This window comes from Sinohyriopsis cumingii, chromosome 1 (genome assembly GCF_028554795.1).
Source record: "Sinohyriopsis cumingii isolate HCF-2022 chromosome 1, ASM2855479v2, whole genome shotgun sequence".
Taxonomy (NCBI): domain Eukaryota; kingdom Metazoa; phylum Mollusca; class Bivalvia; order Unionida; family Unionidae; genus Sinohyriopsis; species Sinohyriopsis cumingii.
In genome coordinates, this window is record NC_142961.1 from 103,380,982 (window position 1) to 103,395,904 (window position 14,923).

At 33.6% G+C, this 14,923-nt stretch overlaps 1 protein-coding gene across 1 annotated transcript; it reads left to right on the plus strand.

Moving 5' to 3' along the window:
• The first annotated feature begins 1,310 nt into the window (after positions 1-1,310).
• LOC149807472 (uncharacterized) lies at positions 1,311-6,770 on the plus strand. Its single transcript, XM_089966938.1, has 3 exons — positions 1,311-2,085; positions 2,926-3,016; positions 5,181-6,770. Exons 1-3 carry the CDS (start codon positions 1,393-1,395, stop codon positions 5,213-5,215), a joined length of 819 nt encoding a protein of 272 aa, XP_089823064.1. The 5' UTR covers positions 1,311-1,392; the 3' UTR covers positions 5,216-6,770.
• Positions 6,771-14,923: the final 8,153 nt, after the last annotated feature.

The following is a 14,923-nucleotide window of genomic DNA, read 5'->3' on the forward strand; positions in this document are numbered from 1 at the left end:
ATGTCGGGATTCATGTACTGCACACTTTTGATATTTTCTGTCCTCACTGTACCGGTTTAATATTTCCTGTACCCATTAACACCCTTCTATCGCACTGATTCCTTTCGACGACTATCGTAAAATTTCTTGTGGGGTGGGGTGGGGGACTAACACATCTCTAGGTACAAAATCGTTATTGGAGGGAATGTTAGGATATATAAAAGTACTAAAGAGATAGTCTTCTTATAAACTTTGTCTTGTTCTACCATATCATTCACAACCTTTTCCCTGAAATAGGTTTTCCTACTATTGGAGAAGATCTCAAAATATAAACCTTGATAGGTGGATCCTCTAAGTGGGGCTTTACACTGCAAATTGTTGTTTGTGTGACTGAACTAAGATTGAAATCGTTTTGTCTGATTGATACAGTTTACACCATCTGATTATACAAATGTTGTAGTTGTAAAGGAGAAAACGTGTGGGGTCATTTAGTGTTCTTTTTCAACGACAGAATGCACCGATTAAAATATTACATTAAAGGGAAAATGATTTATTTGCAAAAAAATTGCATTGCTTTGATCTATGAAATTTACTCTGTACTTTTTATACAGGTGACATACATACGGTAGTTAATAATACACAAAGTAAACAGTCAGTTATATTTGACTGCAATTAATAGTTCAAGTATAGTCATATAACTAGTATTGCCATTATGTGGCGAATGCTTCTAATATGCGACAGAGCATGTCTTGCAAAGTCATTGTGTCCTTGATCACATTTCTGTATCTGTCGGTCTATTTGTCTGTCTCATTGTCTCTATATATGTGTGATGAGCTTTGATCACAGACAGAAAGGTTGAACATAGACAAATATTAACTTTTAAAGGTCGATCCGAAAGCAGACTTCATGAAGTAATAAATATTAAGACAACAATAATTCGCTAGATTCCAGCCCAAAACCTTTTCTTTCTACAAGTCATGTTATAAACATTTTAACCACGGAATTAAAACTAAGAGAATTGGTAATTAAAATTTGAAGAAGATAAACGCAAAGAAAAGCATCTTAACAGAAAGAGAATGAAAAATTAAAAGACCGTCTCAGGTTCGTTATCGTATTCAGCTTTAACACCAACACTTTGTTGTACAAGTTGAAACCCAAGCACAGTTGACATCAAACGTTAACTGTGGTGAGAACGCACGTCTACTAGGGATTTTTTTTTGTGTACAGTGCATTGTGCGATATAGTTATCTAATTGCGTTGACAAGTCGTTATTATATATTTTTTGGGTTCTAGCCAAGTTATTTCTTCCAGGTAGAAATAGACAATGAAGCGTCTCGATTATGCCAGTTTAAAGTTTGCTCTAACGCATGTGAAGACATCATTTAGTGCTAAGACCTGTGAAAAGACGGCGAGATGGGGGTGACTTTCAGCAGACACAAATCCCATAAGTCTGTAAGGAAGAAAAGAAAAAGATGCATAAAAACTGATTTGTACTGTGATGGTGCATTAAATGAAGAAGTTAGTGCTGAATCAATCGATTCACGAACATTTCCAAAAGTGACATATGAAGATTGGAATAATGAATTAGAGAGAATAAATCAAGAATTAGCTCGGAAAAATGAAATGCTTGAGGAGCTTCAGTTAAGACTACGAGAGTTTCAGTTTAAAATGGAAAATCTCGAGCAGATAAGAGCAAAGATAGTTGAACTAGAGCAAGAGAACCAAGAACTTAGAGCCAGTATGAGAGCAGTGAAGATCAATTCACCCCATGTAGCAAAGCCCTCGGTTAAGGTCTCTCATGCTTCTACTTCCACAGATCAGCAGGGAGCAGAGGAGAAGCGAGTAAGGACTAAAGAGACTGCTACTAACACGGATACAGAGGCGTCCCTGGATACATCTGACGGAAGTAATACAAATACATCCTGCAAGGCCAAAAATGCCCAAGTTGGAAATCATAATATCATGAATATTGTTGGACTCATCACCTTAGGAGGATATGGAAATGACCAAAATGCCGATGAGAAAGTAATAAGAGATGCACAATTACGCGTACAAGACCTGGAGAAAAGAGAAAGAGCTTTGCAGAGGGAACTTCAAATGGAAAAGGTAAGTTTTTTATTTACTCGTTCAAAAATTAAAACTGAACATGTTCTTTAATATATGTTAAGTACGTTATAACTGAACATATTTTTGTTTTAAACTGTAAAATACGATTCGTTGAAATAATTGGGAGAATACAAAAATCTCATCATTAACCTCATTCTTGCGGTCCAAGTTTGGAACTAAATCCCAGCTGTGGAACCTTTTATTAGTAAGTATCTTTATGAACCTTTTCCCTATTACATATATTTTTTTTAAAATTTACGTCTGAAATGACACTTTTGAATCGTTAGTGACTGATTGAATACTTTTGTTTTCTATACAATTCATTAATGTTTGTTAAAAGGTAAAGCCAGGGCTACAAGCAAAGAATCTCTCCATGTGTCTAGGACAATGCGAATTTGTAAAAAAAAGTGGCCTGGTATAGTCTCATGACTGCTTTGATAATTGCTATTTTAATTTTCTTAATACACTTTGATGAATGTAATATTGGCTTCCTGCAGTTGTAAAGAACTGGCTACATTTGTAGTACTGTATTTATAATTGGTTTTAGTTCTAATTCTTAATTTCTTACTTGGAATCGGAAATATTATCATACTCAGAGTCAGATATGTTCAAACCAAATGTGTCGGGTATTTACCCACCACCTACCACCCCCACCCCCAACAAACGTTTTGTCAACAACGATAAACCCTGGTATATAAACTGATATATTTCTACTGTGTATTGGATTTTGTTTATTCCATGGTCCCTTTGTTGGAATTCCAGACTCTTGAAATGTCAATTCATTCTTTGACAGCACGTAAACCTTGGAATTGTTTAGTTATTCAGTTCCAAATATTTCAGGATAAAGTCGAGATTCTGAGACGCCAGAACGAAGTCTTAGAAGGTAGAGAGACGAAGCTGCTGGAAAAGTCCTTGCCATTTCCTACCGCAGGTCGTGCAATACGAATAACACTACAATATTTTTAAAACAAGGGAGTAGAATTACATAATGAAGCTATATACCATTTTTAGACGATAAAGAAAATATATCATTTCAAACCCATAAAAGCAGATGTCCATCAACTCATGTCATTGTATATACCCCAACTACAGTTTTACAAATTTCTTCAACAAGTTGAGCTAAAGAAATAATTTATTATACTCATGAAAATTAATACTTGTGCGACAAGTACTTGGAGAAAAAACTGTTATAATGCAACTGATATATCAGTCACTATGTTCTTCCGTCCGTTTGTCTGTCCACACATAAATATTTAATTTCCGGATCATTACTAAAACAAGTCATGATAATTTTGAAACTTGGTAAACATATTAGACGGATGGTTTCGATGTGCCTTTTATTACTAACTAATGGCGTAGATATACTTTATGATATGTATAATTCATCAGTTTCAATATTTACAGGTTGTTGTCCATTTGTTTATCCATTTATCCAATAAACTTTCGTTTTCAGAGCAGAACTCCAAAACCGTTCAATACATCTCTATTAAACTTGATACACATATTAAATTAGTGGTTTAGATGTGCCTTGTGCTTTTCTCAAATCTTCAGTGTCAACATTTTAATGCATTAAGCCTTTAATCTGTCCATCCAACCATCTGTCCATCCAACACTTTCTTTTCCAGGGCTAAACACGTAAACCGTTTAAGATATCTCTGTGAAATGTGTTATGTTTCTTTAGCATAGTAGAGTCGATGTATATTTTGTTGTCCACAATTCATCAGTTACAATATTTGGAATCCCTCATTCTGACTTTCGTTTTTTTTAAAACAAAACTCCAAATTATTAAAATATGCTGATATTAGTTAAGTGGTCTTAATGTGCCTTTTGCTATTAAGGATTATTGGTATCATTATTCTTTATGTCTTTGTCTATCCATCCATCAATCAGCCACTCTGAATTTTGGAGCAAAACTCCAACACCCTTCAATACATCGCTGTAACACATGTTATATGTCTCACTAGTAATCTTGATGCGACTTTTGCCATTGAGACATCGTCGGCTTTAATATTAATTTTGGTGGGTTGGGGATATTTACGACTACGTCTTGTGTTTCACTTTCAATTATATGCTATTATGAGGATACACAATGATGGAGTACGATGGAAATAGCAGAGATTGTTAAGACAATCAAACAAGTTTCATTAATATGTTTTGTTTATAAGGAAAATCATATTAAACTTATTTAAAAAGAGCGTAGACTCGGTTGGGAAAAGGATACATTAGACAAAAATCCGACAATTAGATGTATTTCCTCAGTCTTTTAAAAACACAGTTACTCACCAAATCAACACAGTTGTAAATGTCCGTATGTGTATGTTTGATAGTAAGTGAAGCCAAGATAACGGTGATATATAACATTAATTTCAATTCTCCATTATCTTTCTGTTGAGCTATTGTAATATGTTTGAGGATTGCATCAAAATCGTCTTTTTGAGGTATGACAAAAATAGTACCAGCGAAGCGGAAGCTATTACAGAGGTCTTTATTTGCCGGGAAGTACACGGGAAATACCCCAAATAAATTCCCAGTGACGAGTTCGTGTGTGATTTTCACACAAGTAGTTGTAAACACTTGCCATCTAACGACCGTCTTTGCAAGACTCTAGCGATAATCCTTTATCAAATTTGGCTATTCGTGCTGAGGTTTTTTCATTTCTCACCAACATGCTTAATGCTGCGAGGAAAATGTTATCGCGATTGTGACCCAACGTGGCCTTTAATGATCTTTGAATGAGCCAATGAAAGTTTCATACCCGAAAACACTTATCCATTGTTACAAAGGGCACTTTCATTGAACTGTAGAGATTATTAAACTATGTAATTGATGATGTATTTTTGTTTATGCGTAATCATGATAGACAAAGTAATTTCAGCACATCTTTTATTGAATAGAAACCTTTTCGGACATGAGAAAACGATTCACACACACACACACTCTCTCTCTCTCTCTCTCTCTCTCTCACACACACACACACACACACACATCAATGTGATGTGTTTAACAAATTTTTTTCTAATTATGTCAAACAGAGCAAATATATACCTCGATCAAGCATTCAATTTTATTTATTGCACACGCTTTTTTTCTTCCAGATTTCAGCTTCATCCGGAATCTCAGATATCTGTGATCCAAGCCGATGGATCTTTATGCAGTTCCTCCGACTATGCATCTACACTGAGAAATTCATTAGCTTGAGTTGGTGTCAACTATGTTGGATTGGATGTTCTGGAAATGCCATTGGATCGAATCAGACATGAACGATCTCAGCAACGACGTATTACAAGCTACAATATTTCATAGGAACTTCTTATTCACATCGTGAATGGTCAATGTTATCTATGTACAAAGTTTAGCATTAGAAAATGCACGCTGTTACATTGTTATCTCCCCACCCCTCTCCCGGTTAGATAGAAAAAGTCTACACGATTACGGTATAAGTGTTTGAGAAAAAATAAGTTGAAAATTCGTGTTAGATGAAGACGTGGAAATTGAGACCTTTGAGATAAGATTGAGTTATAACGTCTTTGGCTAGAGATGGTTGGGCATAGTAGCTTGTTGATGATTTTTGCATACATCTGTTCCAGGGCCTCCTTAGGCCGACTGGACCGATTTGGCCCAATCGGGCTCTGCGTTCACGGGGCCCCGCGCGTTATTAATTTTAAAAATATGTCTATTGAGAGAAAGTAATTTTAAAGCGATGAAAGAAAATTTTAAACTCAAGATCATATCAGACTTGTTAATAGTTTATTTTCAAATGCCGTGCTTACATGGGGCCCTGTGCGTAAATCCAGAGGGTCCCGCTAAAATGATTCAAATCGGGCTCCGCGTAAGCTAAGGCCGTTACTGATCTGTTCCATTACATCAACGAAACGTTATCTTTTGACTCCTGTATATCATAATTCGATCTTCCTATCGACGTGGTTTTAGTAACTATTAGAAAAACATTCACGACAATGAAAAGTTACATATAGGACTCACGGTATTAATTCCACTCCAATGGTAAACATATGGAAACACTATCATATTCAAAATTCAATAACTTAAAATTTATGGGTGCTGATAATGACACCTATAATTTTTCGTGCACATCTAACCTTGGTGCAAGCTTATGTGTGGAGAACACCATATGACCCGCGGCAATTTGTTTACATACATGTGCATGAAACACGTGTTATTGATTCTGCACCAAATGAATCAGGTGCTACTTTCAGTATTGAGTACTCCTGAGTCAAGCCTGTAAAAATGCTAAAATTGCATCAGTAGAAATTTGTCAATATTTTTTTTACATTACATATAGGACAAGCTCTCAAAAGATATTTTTCCTAAAATTTTAATTTTCATTATTAACCAATTATGGACCACCAAACCTGTAAATACTCTATTATTTCTTCACCCATTTCTAGACTGGTTCACAGTTCTTCCGTATAATTAGTACCGTGTGTCCTATAATACCATCATGCAGATTGACTCATAAGCTGTTTAGAGTTTTCATGCATCAATCATTCATTCATTTTCGTTGGTATAGGTTTTTTCGCGGTTTTACTCGATACGACATTTTTCTCAATACTTAAATTCATTGACTGGGAAAGGGATCATATTGATTATTGTTATGTTTTTATATCTGTGCTTTGGAACAAGCAAAGAAGTCTTGACAACCAGCCAATAAAAGTGAATTCTTTGAATTTAAATGACTATTTATATTTGTTTGATATTCCGTTTATAGCATAAAATATCAAATATAAGATATACATAATACATTCAATTATAAACCAGAAGTTACTTATAATAATAATAATAATAATAATAATAATAATAATAACAATCATTATCCAAACTTTCGAATTTTAGAATCGAGAGTAATGATGATTTACAATTTGTAGCATTAAATATCAACTGTAAAAACAATATGTAATATATTTAATGACAAAAGCTATTCGACAATAATAATAATAATGATAATAATAATAATAATAGAAGCTAAATCATTAACCGAACTTTTAATTTCGATGATCGAGAGTATGTTGATATGACTAATTTAGTCGAACCTGGAACAATACTATAACATTCATTCAATGTGTGATTTCAGTTAAATTCCAAAACACTATCCTTGAACCCAAATATAATAATCTTGACGATTGATACGCTAGATTTATAAATTCTATAGTGAGGTATTCACACGTCTCCTCAAACTCGATCTCAAATCTTTTGCCAGTCTGGAGTATGATAGTGAAAAATGTTCATAAAAGACCATTCCGCATGAAAATAAATCTTCCGTTCTTTTTTTGTTACAGGAATATCTTTGGACGTTACTGATTAATGAATATTTTCATCACTTTAGTGTGTATACTTATATCGTTTTCCACACACACACACACACACACACACACACACAGATATAACTATGTTTTTATTTTTAACAATTCATTTCCTAAATATACACGCTGACTAACAATATTTTGATTTTGTCAATTCATTAACTAGACATAGGAGTATACAATTGCCATAGTGTCATATTGATCTACCCTCATTGTGTCTTCAAAACACAAACGTACAAGGATATCAAATTTCCACTATTTGGAGAGAAAAAAAGCCAAGACACAAACATTGCTTGATCGTTATTTTTACAGAGATAAATGAATTATTCACGTATTAATTGTATAAAATAGAATAAATAACTTCAGCGTGAGAATGATATATAATTTTTATTTATTTCGGAAAGGGTCCATGTATATATATATATATATATATATATATATATATATATATATATATATATATATATATATATATATATATATATATATATATATATATATATAGACAAGCTAATGGAACTAATACCTGATAATGAATAAATAAACAATGCGTGTATATATAGCAAGCGTCTGTATAAATGTCTGACCTAAATAAGAAAGCATGCATTTTTGAATGTCTCAGAATCTTGGCTGAAAGGACTCTATGACTGTGGGAATTCTGCAACGAAATATGAAGACCTGTAGTGTGTACTTATGTGTATGTGTTTCCAGCGTTAACTTTTCATTGTTATTTTAAGTCAGTCAGACAAAATCGGTGTCAGTCACCCAAATATGAACACATGCTTTGAACTGTACGGAACACGTTCTACAGGGTTACTCAGGCAATGTTAGTTCCAGCAGAATGCTCAATATATATATATATATATATATATATATATATATATATATATATATATATATATATATATATATATATATATATATATATATATATATAGTTTTGGCAGCAATCACTGAAATAAAATATCTTGAATATGGAATTTACGCGCGCATCATTGTGCCACGCCATGAATATGTCTACCTAATCTTTACGAAGAACTATCAACTGTGAAATCCTACCATTGTTAAACCAAAGTACGGTGGGTCTTTACTGATTGATTCTTTGTCATGCAGTAGTATGCACCAGTCTGTTCATTCAAACGAATTCATAAAGGAACAGCGCTTTTGTTTACCATTCTTTCTATCTGGTATGATGATACTTCCTCTGTCGACGACCATATGCGATAACTTGCTTTTTGCAACGGCCTTCCTAGATATATTTATGAATAATGTAATATAATGCATCTGTGTGTATTTTGTTTGTGCCCGTGTGTATGTTGCTTGTTTGTGTTGATGTCATTTGAGAACGAGATCGGTGCATCCGAAAAGTGCCCTTGCAGAGTATAACTTGACTCTTAGTATTGTTTTTTCATTCTTTACTGTGAGAATGGGCATTACGAATGATATTTTTTTTCATGTTTTGCTGTGAGACTGAGCATTGCGAAATAACATTCAACCGTCCCTTTTAATTGTATAATCACTTTCAAATTGTACATAGAGGGAACCCGATGAATAGGGACACATTGTATTTCTCTGGGTCTGTCTCCCTTATTTTATATATGTATAACGATAAAGGGCAATTTCTCACTGAGTGATATGAGGAAAACGAATTTCATTTGACTTTCATTTTGACAGAATTCAAAAGAGAAGAACCCTTTGTTTAAATTATTCACTGGAATTAGAACGTGTACGTTGACATCTTGGACTAAAACACAGCTTTGGGATCATTAAGGACTCGTTCAAAGACATTCTGGATTATTATCACTGTGATAGATCAAGACTAATGGTACATCAGCACATTCAAGATTATTGGAATTCATTCGACACATTTATACTTTTGAACTAGTGATACAACATTTGGGATTATTTAGGATTTACTCCAAAATGCTGTAAGTTCCTATTAAATTTTCACTTCGTAACTGAGAGAATAAAATTATTTGTTGATGTTACAAAACTTGTTGGTTTATCTTCTTTCAATTACATAGTTTAAGACCAAAAGGTCGTAACAGTGGCATGTCTTTGCTACATGTACTGTTCGTAAACTGACCACAATGAATCTGTTGGCAAACGAACTCCATGAAAGGCACACACACACACACACACACACACACACACACACACACACACATGCGCGCGCATCTTGCAAACTTCAGTGGAATAGTGTCGTCTTGCGGAATTCTTTTAATGGTATTTTGGTGATCCACTAAGTCTTGAACACTGTCATTGACTTCATTCTATGGAATTTAGTACAACACCAATGACAAACGTTGCGGCATGGTAAGCCTTATATCCACGCAGTCCTTCGTGTTCGTCATAGTTTTTCCCGAGAATGAGTCTTCTTATACCATGGATTTGGCAACAGATTAAATGATTTTGAGTTTGTGTTTTATTTGAATATTGACAAATTCTTTGTAAATATGTTCTCAAAGTTGCAAAGGTAGATTCTGAATGTGCTCTTCTAAACTAGTCATTCACGGGAATGCCTTTCTTTTTTATGAGAGATTCATACGTGTGCAAGTTGGCGAAGTCAAAAAAAGATTCTGACATTGTTTGTTCAAACATCATCTAGATAAGGCTAAAGATGATATTCAAATAATGACCTCAAGATTTAACTGCAATGGATATATTGTTAGCGAAGCTGAAAGCGAAGATGACAAAAGTAACAGGATATTAGCAGATGCAGCAAAAAATGTAAGCCAGACTCTAAGAGCTGAAAATGGTCGTAGAGGGAAACCTCAATGTCACAAGTGAATGTAACTTTTAGTAATGTAAATGAACAAAAACAAGGCTTCGTAACGGAAGGTGGAAGATTGCAGCAACTCTGGTATACAAACTCAATAAAATACCATTTCCGGTCTGAAGGATGACATCTGCTTCCTGAACGAGCAGAATAACAAATTACTTAGAATCAACGTTCACCAGGGGGGTTACTGATGAACAGAAGGATAATGATCTTTTCAAATAAAAAAAAAAAACCAAAAAACAAATAGAAATTTCAAGAAAAATATTAATAAAGTACAACCAAGCGGATGATTTATCGATTTAAGTGTAAATGCAATTAAAAAGAACCAGAATTAAGGTTATTTTCATGAACTGATCCAGGTAAATATATAGCAGGTATAAATTTAAATTCATTTCAGCTTGATAGCATCATATACATAATTTCACTTGTTCAAATTGTTCAATATATAGCCATTAAGACAACGGGGATGTGGGGTGTTTCCCTCTTCAACCGCAATTAAATTTCATTGTTACTGCTGACAAATACAATTTTTTTTTTGCAGTTAAATCATCTGAAAAATCCCACACCATTTACTTTTTTTTATATTTTAAGGACTGTATGCCGGAATCGGTGTTTATAATCATGTCCTTCTAAATAGCCATACATAATACGCGTATGTTTGTCTTACTAAATAGCCATACGTAATACGTACCTGTTTTGTATACTTTCTTATTTACTATTTCCTAAATTTTAATGCTCCAGATTATTTAATTAAAGTTAACTCTTTGAGAGAGAGAGAGAGAGAACAGTTAATGAAAATAATTTTAATAATTTTAAAAATATATTACGCAATGTAAATGTAAAATGAATGTTTCGTTGGGTCACATATATTTGTGTTTTAATTAAGAACTGCATTTTCACAATTATCAGCAAGGATAACTTTAACTCATTATATGACACTAGAGTCGATACAATCTTTATGTACATGGTGTGTTTATGAGCTGTTCGATATCGTTTCTTACTCTAAATATAGGTGCTGATGATTGGTGGTTTGATTATATCAACTCATTAAATAGACACAAGAATATTAACAGGTCATATCTTGAATGTTCTTTCCATAAAGCGTTAAACACAAAGGTGTCTCCAAATTTCAAGAGAATGATATACAATTTTTTCCAGCTGGAAAAAATCCAAAAGTTCATCGGTCGGGTTATTTATTTCTTCTTAAGGATCCATATTGACTTTGTAAGGTATACGTCGCAAGGTTTATTTGCTTTATTGGCGAAATATAGTCATTTCATAATGAAATGAGTCAATTGATCACCACTATGCAATAGTAATAAACATGTTTTGAAAGGATTTATACATTTGAATAGTGTGTGTGTGTGTGTTTCCTTCGTCTTTGAAAGAAAAACAATTGTCGCAACAAACAATATAATTGTTTGTCAGGCTTTATTAGTTACAAACGTACACTTAAAATCTACGGCCGGGCTACGCCCATTCACGTTTATCTGCTAACTTTTTGGCATGTTTGAGCTAAGATTGAAACGATTTTGTCTGAGTGATAAAGATAAATTTTGTGTTTAAAATGGATTATGGGATGAGATAGGGCTTATCTTCCATCGACACAATTAGAGGGATTAAAATATTACATTAAAGGTGAAGTATCTGTTAGTAAATATTTTGCATTGCCTTTAGGTAAGGAAATTGTTCTTTGTCATTTTTTATAGAGATCACACACACACACACACACACACATATATATATATATATATATATATATATATATATATATATATATATATATATATATATATATATATATATATATATATATATATATATACGGTAGTTAAATACATGCATTACTTCACCTGACCTGATTTATTTAAATATACTGCAGATTTTTATTTATTTTGGCAACTGGTTCAGTTCAGGTATCTGCCTTTGTTTTACCTGGTTGATAACTATAACGTGAAAACGAACCAAAGTTTTCATATTTTTCTTCGTTTATTTTGTGTGTGAAGGTAAACAGAGCATACTTGTAATCCTTGCCAAGAATGATTCATTACTTCATAGCATCACATTGTTTCACAAACAATAAATATAAACCTATATTTATCACACTTATGGTCTACAGGGGATAGAAACCTTCGCTGAGTCCGTGGATGAAATCATAGAAGTAATACAGATACATATTAACCGCTCCGGTGGCCTAGTCGTTAGAGCGTCCGCCTCGGATGCGGAAGGTCGTGGGTTCGATCCCAGGCCGAGTCATACCAGACTTACAAAAATGGTACTAACAGCTGCCTCGCTTGGCGCTCAGCATTAAGAGGTTAGTGTTATGACTGGTCGGCCCGTTGTCTGGATAATGTGACCAGGTGGGACATCATGCTACATGTCTGCGACATGATGCCCCAGTGCTGAACATCACTATAAACTGCCACACTGCAGACATCGTAGTGATATGACTGAATTTTTTTTTAAAGCTACGTTTAAGATCCAAATCGCACACACAGATACATATTGCAAAATCAACAATATTCAAGATGCAAATCATAATACCATTATCAGCTTAGGAAGGCCTGGAAAAAGAGCCAAATGCAAATGAGAAAGGAAATTAGAGATATAAGAGCTGGAGAAGGAATTTTTAGAAAACTTTAGTTCATTGTTTTCAGGAATCAGAATTTAAAGAAAAGATATATAAAGAAAAAATGTTAAGAACAGTATAATGTTTGAAAATTCCTGTTTGTAATACCGTTTTGAACAATTTGTCATTATCTTCGTAATAAACTATTCCTATGCTAGATGTGTATATAAAAATCATAAGACATTTAAGGAATTTCAAAACTATTAAACCTAATCTCTGACCTCAATCTTGCGTCAATAGTTTGTTTTATCTGAATCAATATTGATCAAATATCTCAAATTATTTGCTCCTGCGCTGGTTTTCTCCTGAAAGAATCGTTTTTCTTTACATGCATCTTCATAAACGTTTCCCCATTACGTTCATTCCATCGTCATCACTTTTTCGCTTTTCTTTATTTGATATGTTTATTTTAACTTAGCAGCATACTTTTATCTGTATACTTGTTATCATTTGTCTATCTTATTGTCTATTTAAAAACGAACAAACATTTCCATTCATGTGTACGCTGTTGAAACTGGGAAGCTTAATATGAGCTTTGTAAAGAAAATTAATTAATCGGTTTTGTTAAAAACAATCACGAGTCATTACTGATGGTGAATCAATCTGTTCTCAAGTTCTCCAATTCAGTCAGTTCCATATCGAATCAAGCATCACATTTTCTCTGGTCCTTCTTTATTGATGGAATTATATTTTGGTATCTCTTGTGACTGTCTGAATACCATTTAAGTCTCTATAAATAAATACATTTTATACAGACATGAAACTAGTGTACGAAATGCGGCATCTATGCACGTGTCTGGGAAATCAAGTACACCAAAAGAGCGGCATCTCTGTATGTGTTTGGGACAATACAAATTGGTAAAGAGGTGAAACCACAGCACCAACGCCAAGATCTCTGTATTTGTCTGAGACTATACACATTTGTAAAGAGATGAAATCAGGACACTAACCCTAGAATCTCTGGATGCATCTGTAACAATACAAATTTGTAAAGGGTTGAAACAAATGTACCAACCAGGGGATCTCTATATGTGCCTTGAACGATACAAATTCTCAAAGAAGTGAAACCACGGTACCAACCCTTTCATCTCAGTATGTGTCTGGGGCAATACAAATTTGTATAGAAAGTAATGTGCTGTATGCTCACCACTACTTTGATGATAGCTTTGCTTTAAAACAATTGTTTGCACGTTTTAATTATTTTAATATTAACTTGCAGAGATGTAAAGATTTGTTTTTTATTTTAAAACTCTTTCTGATATTAAGTTCACAATTATTTCCATATTTACAAAGGAGAACAATTGTATTAGCAATTGACTTTAGTTCTAATCCTTAGATCTTTATAGAAAAGAAATTATCATGATGAAATTAAGATACCAAATATGTTTAAACCTAATATATGGGGTATTTAAATAATCTCCCCATGTGTGTGTGTGTGTGTGATTTGTTTATACCGTGGCGCCTTACTTTTGGAATTCCAAATTCAGAGATTATCATTCATTCTTTGCCGGTACTTAAAACTTAGCTTCGGTTTGGTTCTTCACTTCTAAATATTTCTGGCCAAATTTGAGATTTTGAGACGCCACGACGAAGTCTTGGAGACTAAATATACCACGATATAAAAACGCTCTTGCCTTTTAAGACTGCATATTACACAATATGTAAACACTGCACTGCCTTGAATTTTTTCCCTTGAAAATTACATAATGAACGCTATATACTCTTTATAAGGCATATGATATTTTAAAACCCATTTATATCATTGTAAATGTACCAATTAAATGTAGAGTTTGAAAAATTACTTCTGTTATTTGAACTAAACAGGTCAGAAACCGAGACAGACATACCTTAGGTAAACAAGACAAAAAGTATATTGACGCAAAGGTGAAATAGACAACCGCAAAATTATTAATTGTCCAACAGTATTTTGTCTGTAGGGAAATGCTGAAATATGGCCATCAGTAGAACAAGGTTTACATACTAATATGTGTATATTTCCGCTGATACTATAGTTTAGCGTATCTAGCATCGGAAAGAAGAGAGGGTATAAAAGGTAAATTGTCAATACAGAATAAATCCCACGCTTCCATAGACTATTTTGGTCTCCGC